Source organism: Pelodiscus sinensis, chromosome 11 (assembly GCF_052426305.1).
Source record: "Pelodiscus sinensis isolate ZL-2025 chromosome 11, ASM5242630v1, whole genome shotgun sequence".
NCBI classification, from domain to species: Eukaryota; Metazoa; Chordata; order Testudines; family Trionychidae; genus Pelodiscus; species Pelodiscus sinensis.
In genome coordinates, this window is record NC_143062.1 from 19443073 (window position 1) to 19459190 (window position 16118).

The 16118-nt window shown below is 52.4% G+C and overlaps 2 protein-coding genes across 6 annotated transcripts; one reads left to right on the forward strand and one right to left on the reverse strand.

Moving 5' to 3' along the window:
• The first annotated feature begins 22 nt into the window (after positions 1 to 22).
• RNASEH2C (ribonuclease H2 subunit C) lies at positions 23 to 2029 on the forward strand. Its single transcript, XM_006129685.4, has 4 exons — positions 23 to 219; positions 465 to 574; positions 847 to 966; positions 1880 to 2029. The coding sequence occupies exons 1-4, from the start codon at positions 66 to 68 to the stop codon at positions 1910 to 1912; spliced, it is 417 nt and encodes a 138-aa protein (XP_006129747.1). The 5' UTR covers positions 23 to 65; the 3' UTR covers positions 1913 to 2029.
• A 1418-nt stretch (positions 2030 to 3447) lies between these two features.
• KAT5 (lysine acetyltransferase 5) lies at positions 3448 to 16103 on the reverse strand. Of its 5 annotated transcripts, none has more exons than XM_075939011.2 (14): positions 15953 to 16103; positions 15806 to 15872; positions 11813 to 11881; positions 10584 to 10720; positions 9930 to 10109; positions 9079 to 9159; positions 8347 to 8421; positions 7551 to 7799; positions 6939 to 7028; positions 5805 to 5945; positions 5061 to 5154; positions 4824 to 4983; positions 4437 to 4518; positions 3448 to 4012 (listed from the first exon to the last, which is right to left on the reverse strand). In XM_075939011.2, the coding sequence occupies exons 1-14, from the start codon at positions 15962 to 15964 to the stop codon at positions 3878 to 3880; spliced, it is 1572 nt and encodes a 523-aa protein (XP_075795126.1). In that variant the 5' UTR covers positions 15965 to 16103; the 3' UTR covers positions 3448 to 3877. The 5 variants fall into 5 exon arrangements, with proteins under 5 accessions (XP_075795126.1, XP_025043804.2, XP_075795125.1 ...); XM_025188019.3 differs by having other exon boundaries at positions 9771 to 10109; XM_075939010.2 differs by having other exon boundaries at positions 9771 to 10109; positions 15956 to 16039.
• Positions 16104 to 16118: the final 15 nt, after the last annotated feature.

Here is a 16118-nt window from a genome sequence, read left to right on the forward strand (position 1 = left end):
TACGGGTTCCTGACAAGGCACCCCCCGGCCTCTCCCCCCAGCGCCGCGCCTGCCTCCGGAGCGAGATGTCTGAGAGCAGCGGCCCCATCCGGCTGGACCTGAGCTCCCTCCGGGCGGCGCCCCGGGATGTCCTGCACCTGCTGCCCTGCGCGGTGGAGCACAGCGGCCGCGCCCCGGTGGACAGATACTTCACGCCGGCCATCCGCCAGCGCTCGCAGGGTTGGTGAATCCCGCCGTACTGGCGGCGCTGCAGGGAGCGGGACGATGGCAGGGGTCCGTGCGGGGGACGCCCCCTACAGTCAGTGCAGTGCGAGGAGGCGCTGGCTGCTGCAGCGAGGGGGTGGGGGCGCTGGTGGGGCGGGACCCAGTGCGGCACTAGGGTTGCTGTGCCCATTTCTCAGTAGCTCACCCCCTGGACAAGGGGTTCTGTCTCACAAGCTCAGTGTCGATCTGTCTTCCTGCAGAGAAATCTGTATCCTTCCGGGGCAGGAGCCTCAAGGGGCAGGATGTGCCGGTGCCCCAAGGTTATGTGGGGCTGGTGCTGAAGGAGGATCAAAGGCCCTGCACAGAGGAGGTGAGCCCGATGGAGATGGATTGAGGTGGATAGGGGAGAAGCAGCATGGAGACACTAGCACTGGCCTGGGGGAAGGCTGTGGGGCTGCAATCCAGCAGGCGGGGCTCTTTTGGAGAAACATGCCCCTTGTGGGGCTGGGTGGAAGAGGTGTGGTTACTGCTTTGGGGCAAGGCCATCAGATTTGGGAACAGCTAAAGGGGGCATGAGTGAAAGCTGGCTGGGAGACCCCCAGCCCCACTGGCTGTGTCCCTGACTCCCAGCCCTCTATGCAGGAGCGCACTGTGCGGCTGGAATCAACCTTTTCAGCGCTGACGGTGTGGAACCTGGAACAGCCGCCAAGTGCGGATGATGGGCTGTTCCTGGCCCTGAGCTGGCCAGGGATTGCAGAGGCTGTAAGTACTGGTGTGCTGCATACCCCCACCCCATCTCAGAATGGGGGGAGGGGAGCGTTGGTGTGTAGAGCCTGATGCTGCTGCTGCAGGAGCAGCAGCAACTGCAAGGAGGCCATGATTCCCCTCATCCCACAAAGACACTACTCACCTACTATAGGCAAATTGGGGACAGAGGACTGCTGACACCAGGTGCTCCTAGGACAAGAAGGCTGTGGCTTCATGCCACCCCACCTCCCTGAGTTGTGCTGGGGGGGGGTGCAGCCTGGCAGAAAGGGGCAGGGCTGGGGCTTGTCTCCCCCAGTCCTGCCCTGCCCAGCCCACCTTGTCTCCACCAGCCCTGCCCACCACCCATTAAGGATGTTCGATATTAATTTAATAATCATGTAACTACATCAAATCTTAGTGGTTACACAATTACTCAATAGTCTCTGAGGGCAGGGCCAGCTGCCAGTGCACTCTGGGCCCCAGTCCTGGGGAGTCCCCCTGCCACCCTGCATGGGGTCCCAAGCTCCCCATGGACAGAGGCTGTGCTGGAATCCCACTGAGCAGCCTCTCTGCTGCAAGCCTCCAGCTGCAGATGACAACTCCTTCAGCTGTCTTGGCCTGCCAGGATGTTCTTGATGGGGGCAAATGGAAGCCCTCATGGGGGAAGGTGACTGCAGTACAAGGCTGGGGCTCAGTACTCCTGCTGTTGGGCAAGATTTTACCCCATATGTGCCTGTTTCCCCTCCCATTCTGATTTAGACAGAGCTTCCTAAAGCAGTGAGTCTCATTGGGTGCCTCTGCTATACTTGGCCCAACAAGAGTCCCTGTCTCAGTTTTGGGGAGCTGCTCCTGCACTGCTGTCCCTGGAGGGCTGGAATCCCATGAGTGTGAAGGGCAGCGATTTTTGACGTGTCACCTCTCATTGCAGATCCACGCACCAGTGCTGAAGAAGGAACAGTGAGCAGCAATCTTAAGCCTGCTAGTCACTGGCTAATTCTGGGGTCTGCATTCTTGGGCATTTTGGCCCCACCACCCTGCACAGTAGCGCCATGCTGAGAATACATGGATCTCACAGAGATACCTGTTTGGTCCAAGTTATTCTAGAGTTTGCTGAAGCAACACCTGGAAACTAGGGTGGGACAGCATCACCCCTGGTCACTGGCTGTCTGTCTGCCCTCTGTGCTGGAGACTGGGGAGAGGAGACCTGAGTGCTATGGACCTAATCTTGCAAATACTGATTGCTCAGGTCCTTGGGACAGGCAGCTTCATCATCCTGCAGAGGGGGAAACTGAGGCACAGCCCTGGCCCAAGTCACAGCAGCTGAGTGGAATACAACTAAGGCATTGTTACTCACAGCCCTTCTTTAAAACTACTTGGTCATGAGTCTCCATGGTCTCTTGCTACCCCAAAAGGACTCTAATGCAAGCGTAGCCAGGACTTCTGCATTCTCTTCCCTTTCCTCCCTACTGTGCCTTTGTTTCCCCCTCTGAATGGAACAGAGTTAGCACATTCAAGAGCCCCTAGCAGCACTGACCAGTTAGGGCAGCAGGGTTGTGCTTGCAGCCTCTTCTTCCCCTAATTTAAGGCCTGGATTTGGCTCCCACGGCTCTAAGCCACCACCCCAGCATTGGGGAGCATGTGCTGGCACTCCAGCCCCCCCTTCTTCCCCCACCACAGGGCTGGAGCACACAAAATCTACCAGCCTGGGCCCCTTGAGGCTCTGGGGTGTGAAGAGAATGTGGGAACTGTCTTTCTGCTTCCCAGCAGGGGCCACATCAATTGAGGGTTTGTGGTGGTGGTTTTTTTGGCTTCTCACTTGTGTGCAGCTCTCAACTAATTTTTCTGGGGGTCAGCAGCCCTGATCCAAAAAAGGTTCCCCACTCCTGCCCTAATCCCTTCTCCAGCCTGCCACAGGCTTTGCACCCACGCCTGTGCCCTCACAGAACCATTCTTGCCCAATGTTCAGTACTGCTACTTTGACAGGGGGAACATGCTGTTTGCAAGGCTTGACTCCATAGTATGGCTGGGGACAGCAGTTGGGCCCATTGCCAGGTCAGTAAGGGTAGGGTAGAGCTCGTCAGGTGCAGGGGCTTGGCCACCATAGCAGGATGGGGATCAGCACCAGGAGTCTCTCAGACAATGGAGGGGAGGAGGAGCAGAGATTAGTGCGCAGCTCTAAGTGTCTTGGCCTGAACAGTCAGACCACCGCTCAGAGCTGCAGCCTCTGGTGCTAGGGGACACCTGCTGTTTCAGGGCACAGGGAGCATAGTAACTTTGAGGCCCTAACCTTGTGTTTGGCCACAGCCCCAGCCTGCACCCTTCCAGGACTGGGACATATTCATTGTGCAGGGAATGCTGCAGCTGGAGTGGCTGCCCCTGAGTCTCTGGAGTAGAGCGCAGTTGTTGCTCAGGGTATTGCACAGCCCTGGGGAGGGTAATGCAGCCAGAACATTCCTTGTCCTCCTCCAGCTGATTAAAAAGGGCCAGGATCAATCATTTTAGGTCCTGGGTCTTTTATAAAAAAACTCAAGAGTGAGTGAGTGACAGAGAAACGCAGAAGCCGGCCAGCTGCCGGGGTCCCAGGGCCACCCAGTCTCAGCCTTTGGGCTCCTTAGTCACAGCCCACATTGCACAGGGTGGCCTGGCACGATGCAAGTCTTAGATACAAATGGGGCCTTCGCTCTGGCGCTGAGACAAGGAGAGCAGCATAGGGGCCTCTGCCCCCTTCAATGGAGTCCAGCCATGGGTGGAGAACGATGCAGCTCCAGCCTGACCCCATGGCTGAGCACATGATCACCCTTGCAGATGCTGTTGTCTGGTCTGTCCCAGCTCTGGGGTAAGCTCCCAGGAGCTGCATGTTAGCTGGATGATTAGGAGGCCCCATGTCAGGGCCACCACGGAGTTGATGGCAGACAAGCCCTGCTTCTCACCACTTCCCCCTTTTGCTCCAGTCTTTGGGGGTGAAGTGCAGACACTTGGAGTCAATGCGCAGGATCCGCTTCAGCATCGCCCTCTCATGCCCATCCACTATGTCTTCTGAGAGTGTCAGGATGTACTGGCCCTTGAAGGGGGACAGCAAGGGACCAAGGTTAATGATGGGGTTCAAGAGAAATGTCTCATCAGGATCCCTTAGAAAACCAGCCAAGGGGCCCAAGTCAACCTAGCTGCTCATCTCCACTGGTGTGTTTCAGTCCCATGTGGCAGCCCCAGCAGCAGCCCCGTCTCTTTTCAGTTTCCTTGCACTGATCTCTGCCAGTGGGGATAGAACCAACCCCATCTACTCCAAGTCATTAGACCTCACTCCCCTACCAAAGCCAGGAAGAGATGTCATGAGTCTTGCCTCCCAACCCCCTTTAGTTCAGCTACCCTAATGCCTTGGTGTCTCTCCAGGCTAGTGGCACGTACAAAGAAGCCACTTGCCCCTCCTAGGTACCTCTAGGAATCTCTCTCTGCCTGCCATCAGTGTTTCCCCCCAGGGTGGGTACCTTGTAGTAATTGATGAGATTCAAATACTGCAGTGTGGAGATCACATCCTCCTTCTTGATGCTGGTGATCTCGCTGATTTCACTGAAAGACAATAGGTGGTGAAAGGGTGGAAGGCAGTGGCCAGGGGTCACCAGCAGGGAGATGGGGGAGGCATGTCAAGAGGGTATGCTATGGGAGCCAACCGTATCTTCCCCATATGCCCTGAGGCTATTTTGTCTGCAGCCAGCCCTGGAATCGCAGTAGAGGGAATGATTTTGAAGCAGCCCTCCAAGAAGTGTTAGCTGACTCCCAATGACAAGTGGCTCTGTGTTCCCTCTCACTGATTGGTGCAGAATCTTGGCTCTAGGGTTGGGCGTGGAGTTTGGGATTGTGGGCAAGGCACTCACTTGATAGTGATCTGTGGGCGCTCTCCGTTCTCAGACTTCAGGTTCATTAGGATCTCCAGGATGGTCTGGGACCAGTAACTGCGGTAGGAGAGAAGCCCCAGGTCTGAGAGTGGCTTTTCTGGTGTCCCTGTTTTCCCTTCCACCTTGGAGAGCTCATAGCCTGCCAGGGGAAATGCGACAGGGTGAGGGTGCTGCAGATCAGGGGAAGGAGACACTGATGAAGTGGTTGCCACTTACTGAATTCGATGAGCAGCTTGCCATAGCCTCGCCTCTGGTATGGAGGCAGGGTTAGGATGCAGGCCACATTGTAGTCCTCTGTGGACTCCTTCTCCTACAGCAAACAGCAAAAGCTTCACACCCCAGTAAGTGGCTAGAGTGCTGTGATGTTGTGTGTCCCAGTGATTCCTGTGCCATCAAGACTGCCCCCTTTCTGCCAGATCCCCATGCCCTCTATCAACTCCCCACCCCCCACCTCTCAGCCCCCATAAACTCCTGCTCATATCCCTTTCCATAAATCCTGCTCTTAGCCACTGATTCCTGCTCTCTCAGCCTGCCACGGATCCAGTGCCACTCAGCCAAAATGGCCCCCTACACAGACTGCAGCCATGACCACATCGGTCTTGGGCCTTCAATGCCCATCAGTGGCCAAAGTCACACGAGTTCCCCTCCTCCATTCCAGTCACAAATACCTGTCCTTAGTCACAGTGGCCCCTGCTCCTTCATGCCAGAGAGCCACAGCACCCTGCAGACAGAGCCGGGTCAATGGGGGAGCAGCTGCAATACGGCACAGTGATTCCCTGACCGAAGGCTAAGTCTCTCAGATGCCCCCTAGCTTCTATGACCCTTTAGGAATCTCCCATGGGGAGCCTGAGGATTCCCATCATACCACTGTTCTGGTTGGCTGGAGAGCCAGGGCCATGAAAGGAGTAGGGAAGAAGGGTCCCATTCAGGAAGCAGGGAGCACAGTACAGCGCCCCTCACCTTGGAGAAATAGCCCACGATGTGGAAGCCCTTGCAGTCATACTCTGTCATGACATAGAAGAGGAAGGGGTCAGTGTCATAGTACAGGGTCTTGTGGTCCAGGAAGCACTTCGCCAGCAGGCAGAGGTTCTGTGAGTAGCTCTGTAGGGACAGCATAAACCAGAAATGTTAACATCCCCACCCTGCTGCTGGGGTGTGTGGGTCAGCTAGCTTCAAGGCTACTGTGAAGAGGGTAGGCCCCGGTTCTAGACACCAGCTCCCCGGCCCAATGGGGAGCCACACTCAGACTATCTCCAGCTCCTTTCATCGGAGTGGCTCAGGCCACCGTACTAAAGCCCCACATGGCCCAGGACATTGTCATAAAGCAAACTAGAAAAATGTGGTCTCAGTCAATGTTCCCCCTAATCTTTTCCATCCATGTGCAGAATAAATTTGCATGTGCAAATGATGTCTCAATCGGTTTCTCTCAATCTTTAGGATACCAGCGATTGGCTTGCTGCCTGTCGCACCTTTGGCAGGAAGATCTTATAGACTGGCACTGGCATAGATGAAATTAGATCTCAGACTGGCACTGGCACAGATGAAATTACTATATGGTGGATGTACAGCTGGTTAAAAGGTTGCACTTAAGGTCAGTGTCCAACTGGGAGGGCAGAGCTAGTGAGATGCCATAGGGACCAGTCCTGGGGCCTGTACTATTTAATACTGTCAATATCTAAAGTCATTAATGGGGTGGAGTCTATGCTTAGAGCATTAAGGGATAGTCGAGGTTTATTGGTCCTGCCTTAGATTATCTCGAGGCCCCTTCCAGCCCTACATTTCTATGACTCTACAGAGGAGGGCATGTAAGAAAGAATTACTTATGGGGAAACTGAGGCATGGAAATGGGAAGAAACTTCTTCAAGGCTACTTAGAGAGGCAGTAGCTAGGCTGGAATGAACCCAGGAGTCCTGACTCTCAGCACCGTTCTGTTTTGGCCAGTAGAACCCCCTCCCACAGCCAGCTTTCCCTGTCACAGACCCAAACTCCCACACCCTGGAATCAGGAAGTCTCCTAAGGGTGAAAAGTGGAACAGAGAGCCCCGCTACAGCCATGCCTGAGTGAGGGGACTTCTGTCCCGGAACTGCCTCTTGCCTTGTTCTTGCGCCCGTCGATCTCAAAGAAGGAGATAGTGCCTTTGCGGTAGATTTCGTTCCCAGGTGGGTGCCGTAGGTCACACTTGGTCTATGGGAGAGAGAATCACATGTGGCCAGTCAGACCCCGCAGCTTGCACATGGGGCACCTCGAATGCAGAATGGAACCAGAGGGACTGAGTTTCAAGGGGAACAGGGAAAGAGCTGCCTGCATCTAGCAGAGCACAGGGGAGCGGCTAACAGGCTAGTGGAACCAAAGCATAATTCCCCTAAAGACAATCTGCCACCTCCTCTCCTTCCAGATGGCAGAACTAGGATTAGAGAATTACACAGTTACAGGGACTCCTCACCCAGCACTGAGATGCAGCATGCTCTGGGGTGGGGTGAGGGGGCTATTTATACAGGCAGCCCTTGCTTGGTGCCAAGTGGGCCCAGGATCAGCACTGACCTGGAAAGAAAAGCAGCCCCTACTGAGTCACCCACCCTGCTCCCTGCAGGCCAGAACCCCTAGTGCCACACTAGGGAACACACTTGGGACAGAAGCCCTGGGATCACGGAGTGAGGGCTGTGCCTGCTGGGGGCCATGCAGGGGCACGGGGAGGGTGATACGTACTAGGTGCCTCTGCAGGCACTTGAGGCTCTTGACATATTTGAGGCAGAACTCGCAGAGATACAGCACAGGCAGGGTGGTGAGCTCCTGCGGGTAGGGTGAGAAGTACCAGGGCTTCAGGCGGTGCCGGCCCAGCTCGATGCACTCTATGTTCTTCATGCGCGTGATGATGTCGTCATGGCTGCGGTCCGACACCAAGCTGCCAGTCATGCGCGGGGCTGAAGGGATACCGTCTGAGCTGTCCTGGGAGTCCTGTAGAAAGTGCAGGGGCAGGAGCTATTGGACCCTCCACTTTGGACTCTTCCAGACTCCTTGTGCCCTTCCCAAGGGCCTCCAGAACCCAACGACTGGCTGCTAGTGGTGGTGGTGCATATGCGATAGCACAGAAACGATTCCTGGCAGCTCTCCCAGATCCTACAGGTCTTCCAGGTTTGAGAGATGGAGCCTAGGAGAGCCCCCAACCCCACTTCTCCCCACCCAGCATCCCCAACTTTGATAGTGTTGTAGCCCTGGCCTTGGGCAGACCACAACTTCACCTGTCACCCACCCCTCACGTCCTGGGCTCAGGACTGCTTCTTGAGTCAGCAGTATCTTCCTCAGAGAAAGGGGGAGAGAATGTCTAGCCCCATAGCTACTCCAGGCTTCATCCTGGAGGGACCTTATTGATCATCCATGGAGCAGATCCCTGCCCGATACCCTGGGAACCTGAGAGTTCCTCCATCACTGGCTATGCCTGGTGGCTTCCCTGGCAGAGGGCAGTTAACGCTCCATCCTTTCATTCAAGTCAGGCAGATTTTACCTCATCTGTGCCCAGGCAGTTGGATTTCCTCTTCCTACCAGGCTGGGCAGCCACAGCTCTCCTGGCTGAGCCATTCTGGAAGAGAAGGTGAATGGGATGTTATATGCAGCCAGGGGGTAGGGGGGAGCCATCTCGCAGCGGAACAGGGAGGGACTCTGTCTCTCATCCTCACCTCACCAGTACCATGGAGCTAGGAAGTAGTAGGTTTTAAGACTGATTTTTGAAGATACAGATGTTTGTATCCATGCAGGGCTCTAGTTTTAAGGCAATCCAATACCAAATGGCTGACCACAGCCCTACGTGGAGCCAAGGAGTTGGAAACAGGGACATATCAGAACATCCCTCAGCTGGCCCAGGAAAGAATCATCTCCACTGGGGAAGTGCGGGTGAACCCTTTCTGCTCCAGAGTCCCTTGCTGGAACTGCAAGCAGTGGCACAGAGTTAATGCCCCTTGGAGATGCCCAGAACAGCTCTCCTCTCTTGGAGGTATTGACTCATTCTCTGCACACTCAGACATTGCTGCATTGGTTGCATTTGGGTTACGTTTTGTCCCCAAGCATGAGGGAGAGAAGCTGTGATTTTGCGCAGATCACATGACTCCAGGAACTCGGGCCCAAGTCTCAGGGTAATAGTGCCTGGGTCTACACCTAGCCCTGGGCAGGAAGGAGAAATAAGCTCTCCCCTGGGATGGAAATACCCCTTCCCCCAGCATAGCCCATCCCCTGCTATTACCTGGGGGAACACAGAGGCTTGAGTGGTCTCTGTCGAAGCAGGGACGGGGGTTGCAGGGGAAACCACCTCCACCTTCCGTTTCTGAAACAAACCCAAAAACTGGTTCATCCACATGGGACATTGCAAAACTTCCCTGCCCTCCCCCCGCACAGATTCCCCAGCAGGGGCAGCGGATCATCTACAGATGAACATGCAACACAAAGTCTTGTAATCTCAAAAGAACTTTCTAAGCCATTTGTATGGGAATCCCTCATCCAGCACTGCCCTGCTAGTGTCTTTGGGATGGGGCGCAGCACTGTTTATACAGAGATCCCTCGCCCGGTGCCGAGAGAGGTCCCTCTCAGGTGAGGCACGAGGGCTGTTGAACTGCCTGGCAATGGAGAGCAGAGGGTGAGAATCTCTTTTCCAGCTAAAACTGCAAGAAGTTCTAGGGAGGCAGGACGTAGCTGTCCAAGCTCTGATTTGGCCAGCACTCCGCCATTCATACCAAAACGCGGGGGGAAGGGCCAAGAGATCTTTAATGATCAAGAAGGGTCACAACCTTCGGTATCGGCATCATTTGACTAAGGTCTCATACTGAGTGTGAGGGAAGATTGCCCCCTATTGAGCCCCTGCTCCAGGCTGTACAGTACTCTCTAAAATCATGATATGACAGGACAGCAAGCTCTGTATATGGGAAGAATGTCACTTACTGAATCCCCAGCACCATGCCTTGGGGGCTTCCCATGCAAGTCCAGACCTAGCCCGACCCCGGCCAGCTTGTGCGACCTGGCGCGATCCCAGCTTGTGGCCACGCCCAGACCATGCTGAGGATACGAGATGGGGGAGGTATCCCCGGCGCCGGTGCGTACCGTTGTCCGATGGTTCGGCTGGACGCAGGAGCTGGAGGAGAGGGGTTGGTCAGGCTCCCCGGGAACAGCCTCCCTCTCCTTAGGCAGGTTAAAGCGGAGCGTTATCTGCACTGGGATGGGCAGGGTTTTACCGCTGGCTGGAGCTGAGGCAGGTTGTAGAGATAGATCCAAGGTCTTCCTCTGAGTAGGGATGAAGATGGGGGGCAGGGGTTACCAACACACCCGGCTGGGGAGAAGATGCATTGCTGGTCAGATATGGGGGGGCATGGCACCACTGTCCCAGCTTGTCACAGGCCAGACAGTGAGAAGAGTACATGGGCCCAGATAGATGTGATGAGTTGGTGCTAGGGCCAATGCTAGGCCCTGCTCTTAGGATAAGGTATACTCTAGCATTCCTGCCCTGGAAATCTGTATGCCTACAACCCCTGGGTCGAGATCAGGTAGAGGGAGCCAGCCTGGGCAATCGGAAAGAACACTGTTCTGGACAAACATCCAGATCTCCCCATTCTTTATCCCCTGCAATCTCGAGACCTTCCAACAATCCCTAGTGTCCTCCTCCTGATCCTCAGGCTGGCACTCTCATCCTGTCCCACCCCCCATAACATCCCCGAAAGCAGCGCTAGCATCCTCCATGGCCTGCGCCCAGCCCCTTACCACTTCCCGCTCTGGAGAGCTGGGCCGGGAGCCAGGAAGCCCATTCTTGGTGGGAGTCTTGGCTTCCTTCTTGGGGAACTGGATCTTCTTCAAGTCCAGCCGGTCATGGGTAACCCATTCATCCAGACGCTTGTTAACTGCGGACAAGAGGAGACTGGGTTAGCAGCTCTCTCTGTCAGGGTCATGGGAGAGGAGGAAAGTACCACCTGCGGACAGCCAGTCAAGGCAGAAAAGTGGTGCTAAGACTGCCCAAGGCTGGAAAAGGATGGATAAGCTACAGAGGGGAAGGCAATACCTCACACTGGTAAACAGCAGAACCCTCTGGCCATTTGGACAGTTGAACCCAAAACATTTAGCTCCATCAGTCTCAGCTCCTGAAGGAGGAGTCCTGGCTTCCTCCATACAGTGAGAGAGGAAGGGTCTTCAGAAGGGAAAGTAACAAGCCCAAGAACTCAGGATATTTGTAACTAGGGATGTAAAATTCCATTTAACTGGCTACACATATTGTTTAACTGGTTAACGGATTAAATGGGGATGAGCAGCATGGGGTGGGGCGGGGCTGCAGTCCAGCTGAAGCACCCCCCCTCCCACCCACTGTTGGGCTGGAGCCCAGAAAATTAGCCAATGGGGCTGGAGCTGCAGGGGATATTCCAGCATCCTGATCGGAGCAGCCCCTGGCTAGGCGCTCCAGCCCACTGCGGAGCTGAAGCAGCACCCTGCCCATGACAGGCAGGGAGCTGCTCTAGCCTCACCAGTTAACCCTTCACATCTGTATTCATAACTATGGTCATATACATAATACCCCCGAGTGTGTGTGTGTGCGCGCGTGCAGGAGAAGGCCCCCAAACAGGCTAGAGAACACAGTGCCTCCCTGTCTAGATGGTGAGCTCTGATTCTGAAGAAAAAGCCCCCCTCTCCTGAGTCTCTGACCCCATTTGCCACTGCACTCTCATGGGAAACCTCAAAAGATCCAGAGCTCCTTGAGCTGGGCAGAGCCAGCACCCCCTAGAGGGGAAAGGCCCCATGCTCCATTCCCTGCCCCATGAGCCAGCCAGTCCCCACGGTATAAGGCCAGACCGGAGACTACGTCCACTAGAAAGAAAAGACTCCGCATCCTATTCTCCAGAACTCAGATGACCTCCCTATTTTGGTTCAGAACATGAACAAGCCTGTGTCAGTGGGAGTGAGACTAGGAAATTAGTCACCCAAGGGCCAGTCAGTTTACTCACAGTCAATGTAATGTACGTAGAAAAGCTTCCTGCCGCTGATGTCCTTAACACTGAGGATTTCAGCCAGAGCTGCAGGAGGGAAAGAAATAGCATTTCAGAGGAAATTTCCACTCACAGCAGAGATGCAAGGAAACCTCCCTTGTGATGCTTAAACTCCACAAAGATCCAGAGTTAGCAACAGAACGAACAGGGTCACTGCAGGACACCAGGAATGGGCAGGGGGAACAGTTACAACTAGGGATGTAACAGTGTAACTGTTTAAATTGTTAACCGATAAGCATGAACTTATTGGTTACTGTAATGGTTACATGCCAACTCCCAGCCCTGTTCCTGGGGAGTTGACTGCTACCCCATGCTGCTGGTTCTGTATCAGAGCTCACAGCATGGGGCAGCAGCCAGCTCCAGAAGTGGGGCTGGAAGTGGAAGTCCTCTTAAAAGCCAGTTTTCAGTGCACACCAGTTTCCAGGGAACCATCTGCTGCTCCACACTGTGTGCTCTGCATACTACAGTGTATGCAGTACAACCAGCTCCCCAGGAATGAGGCTGGGAGTCAGCTCCTGGCATACAGTGGCTGCCATCTCCACTCCCGGGGAGCTGGCTGTGCTGCAGATACTGTGGAGTCTGCAGCAAGTAACCACTAAGATTTTTTGTTAGTGATTACGCAGTTATCTTATTAACCACTTTTTAACGTTGCTTTTTTAACATGCTATGATGGGAGTGTCGTGCTCAAATCTCTTCCGCCCGCCACATCTCTGCTTCTCCCACAGCATTTCCAAAGCTGAGAACAGAACACAGGTGGGCTAGCCCCTAGTGTTCTACTCCCATTCCACATCCAGGATTGGAAGCTAGTAGTCCTGACTCTCAGCCTTCAGTTCTAGTCACTAGACCCAACTGCCTCCCTATAAACACCACCCACATTAAGTGGTGAAGGCAGCATATATTTTAGACAGAAACTACAATTTTTTAAAATTGCCATATTTGGAAAAGACCTCAGTTTGTAACAGTTTTCCAGGAAACATCCTGGTTCTGATTCTGTGTTCTACAACATGCTAGAGGGACGCCATGGAATGTCCTGGGCATTTGCAGGATTGGAGAAATCTCCCAATATTTATATTCCTTTTAAAACACTTTTAGAAGGATTTTTCTTCCTAACCTCACGTTGATGCCTATAACGGGTTTTTTTTCCAGCAACGAAAAATTGTACTGTGGAAAGTTAAAAGTGAAACGGCACTGAACTATCAAATGCACACAATGAGCAATCTGGTGAGAAAAGAAAAATATGTACATTAGTTTGATTCATTTCTTTCAGTTCTAGTCATCTGGAGCATTACTTTTAACTATTGGAAGTCCAAAAGAACAAGGTCACACAGCTAAGAGTGCAGGTCAACTGTTTAAGATGTTTACTGTACTGTGGAAAGCAGCAACTCTGAAAATGACATGAGGTCATGGTAGATAAACAGTTGAATATGACCTTCCAATGTGACACTGTAGCTAAAAGGGTGAATGCACATTAGATGGATAAACAGGGGTATTTCAGGCAGAAGCTAGGATGGGCTATGTACAAAAGTAACAGCATTACTGGATATTGTGTCCTGTTTGGATGGCCACACTTCTAAAAACAAGCTGACAAGATGGAAAGAGATATAAGAATGATTCAAGTGTTTGGAAGACTCGCCTGACAACGTGTGCTCTGTGTGACAGGAGGAGGTTAAAAGATGGCTGGACGACGCTACATGGGAAAAAGATTCTTGACAACAGAGGGGTTGTTAATGCAGCAGATAAAGCTAGAAGTTGATCCAACTGCTGGATATTCAGGCTAGAAATGACTTGGAAATGCATCTTTAAATCAAGATTAGACATCTCTTTCTAAAAGCTTCACTCTAGCTCAACTCCCAGATCTGTGCTCAATGCAGGAATGTCGGAGATGGAGTCTCAGGCTTAGGTAATGCTGGTGATCAGACTGGATGGTCAATCCTTTTTGGCCTTGGTCTCTATAAACTCTGCATTCTGGTTTGATCTCCCAGGTGAACAAGAATTTAGCAGAATTAGATGGGGGGGGGGGTCCACGATTCAGAGACGGCACCAGGGTGGGGATGGGGGAAGAGGAACTCTCCTAGAAAAATAAGTTATTGGGATTGTCTGGTTTACAGAGCAGATGAAGAAATGACACATGATAAAAGTATATAGAAAAATGACAGGGATAGAGAATGGGGATGGGCACATCATTTCCATGTCTTGTAGCATAACTGCAATGAAAATTTCAAGAACACTTCAAAACCAATCAAACAACATTCTTTTTCATGTAATACACCACCAGCCTCTGGAACTCACTGGCACTTGACACAGTTAAGTGCAGGATCTCAAAGGAGACTGGAAGCTCATAAGGAGGAGACCATCGAGGGTCAACCCGAAAAAAAGAACAGGAGTTTTGGAAACCTCCCATTTCAAAAGTTAAGCTATCTTCTAAGTATTGGGGGAACCCACCTCCTATCAGGTTATTCCAAAACAATGTAAAAGTTTTTACACGTTCCACTGAAACACTCAGCTGCATGTAACCCAGGTCTGATCTAGTGTGGCAATTAATTCCTATGGCTGTGGTATTGTTTAAGTGGGAACACTTTGAAGAGTATAAATTAAGAATACCCTCTACCAAATCTAGCAGGTGAAATCTCTGCAGAACTTGGGAGGGTGACAATATAGACATATGAGAGATTATTATTTCAATAAAGTGTGTATAGAAAAATACATGATGTTTGCACTAGAATGAGGCATTTTTCATACTAGAGATTTTTTCTCCAACTCTGGCAGTGTTTCAGTAGAACCAACATTTTCTGGGTCAGGAGGTCTCTCCTCTGTGCCTAGCACTGCAGAGTGAGAAAAAATCCTTGCTCACAAGAGCTCACTCCCCAAGTATATTTGAGAGATATACTGGGAGAGAAAAATGCACAAAAATGTACCTTTATATTTGTAGGTACCAAGGGCCACACTCGCAGATCAGCACATCCCTGCAACATGTGTCCACACCAAGGCCAAACTTGATCCTCAATACAGTTATATAGATACCGGAGATCATTCTGATTCTGGGGCAGTGCCCTGGGTATTATCCAGAACAGTGTTTCTCAATCGGTGGTACAAGTATCCTCAGAGGTACTCAAGAGAAGTTTGGGGGTAGATCAACAACTGAAATTTGGAGAAAACTGATTTTTTAAAAAAGTTTTACAGCACTTTATTATTTTTGTATTTTTTACACCCAAAAATTTCATCGCCAGCTTAGCTACGATTAAATTATTTAAACAAATGTGTTGCAATGGTAGAAAACATTGCATGTCTGAAAACTGTAGGTACTCAAGGTACTTATGGTTTTTTGTTTTTTTTTTTTTTTAAAGGGGCTACCTTATACAAAAAAAGGTTGAGAAACACTGATCCAGAGTCTCTCCCACCCAGAGTGTGACAGCTCTCGCCTTCAAATGCTGCCCTGGGATCCTTGACCATGACCTGAAATGGAAGGGATTATCCCACAGCTTTGGGGCACTCCCTTTAACCAGGAGATGAGTTGGCAGTTCCAAAATGACAGGCTAACATTTCCCTCCCTAGGGAACCTAAGATGCATCCCAAAAGCATGGCAAGCACTAGAGATGACCAATCATTCCTACAATCTGGGTTCAAAGCCTCTAAAAGGAAAGAGATGCCCAGCTCCACGTGCTTACTGCCCCCCCTCACATTCCCTGTTTCCCCCTTTCATAAATGATGCAGCCTTATCCCTTTTTCCAACTGAGGTCCCCCATTGGCCGATTCTTCTATCCTCTGCATTGGGCCCATTTCCTCCTATACACTGGTCTCTTCATTAGCCTTCTGAGACTCCCGCCCGTCCTCCCTTTCCACACGGCCCCATGTCCCTACGTCTCCCAAGATATCCCCCGTGCCTCTTATATACCCTCTAGCCCCTCCTCTTTAGATCCCACCCCCATCATTTAGCCCCACCCCCTCACTTACGCCATTCATCTTCGTTATCCTGGTTGCGACGCAGCACGGGCAGCCGGCAGCCCTCGGTCACCTCTCCCTGCGGGCGGGATGCAGAACAGTTAAACAGGAACCCACAGGAATCCCCCCGCCGGACCCCACCCTACACATCCCACTCACCACCTCCGCCATCTTGAATGCTCGCCGGCGAGCGGGGTCTTCTCTTCCGTTCCCCGTGCCGGGACGTTTCCGGGAACGCGTGGGGGCCCTTCCGGTCTGTTATAGCTACTTCCGGTCCACTCAGTATATGTTGCTAGCGTTCAGCCCTGCTCAGAATTACTTCCAG

What these genes read in the sequence shown, in the direction of transcription:
- RNASEH2C (XM_006129685.4), top strand. Translation starts at nt 66, where the DNA reads ATGTCTGAGAGCAGCGGCCCCATCCGGCTGGACCTGAGCTCCCTCCGG. An exon ending in CATCCGCCAGCGCTCGCAGG is followed by an intron (nt 220 to 464) that starts GTTGGTGAATCC and finishes GTCTTCCTGCAG; the next exon opens with AGAAATCTGTATCCTTCCGG. An exon ending in AAAGGCCCTGCACAGAGGAG is followed by an intron (nt 575 to 846) that starts GTGAGCCCGATG and finishes CCCTCTATGCAG; the next exon opens with GAGCGCACTGTGCGGCTGGA.
- KAT5 (XM_025188019.3), bottom strand. An exon ending in GGATAACGAAGATGAATGGC is followed by an intron (nt 11,882 to 15,805) that starts GTAAGTGAGGGG and finishes TCCCTCCTGCAG; the next exon opens with CTCTGGCTGAAATCCTCAGT. An exon ending in AAGCCTCTGTGTTCCCCCAG is followed by an intron (nt 8,422 to 9,078) that starts GTAATAGCAGGG and finishes CTTCTCTTCCAG; the next exon opens with AATGGCTCAGCCAGGAGAGC.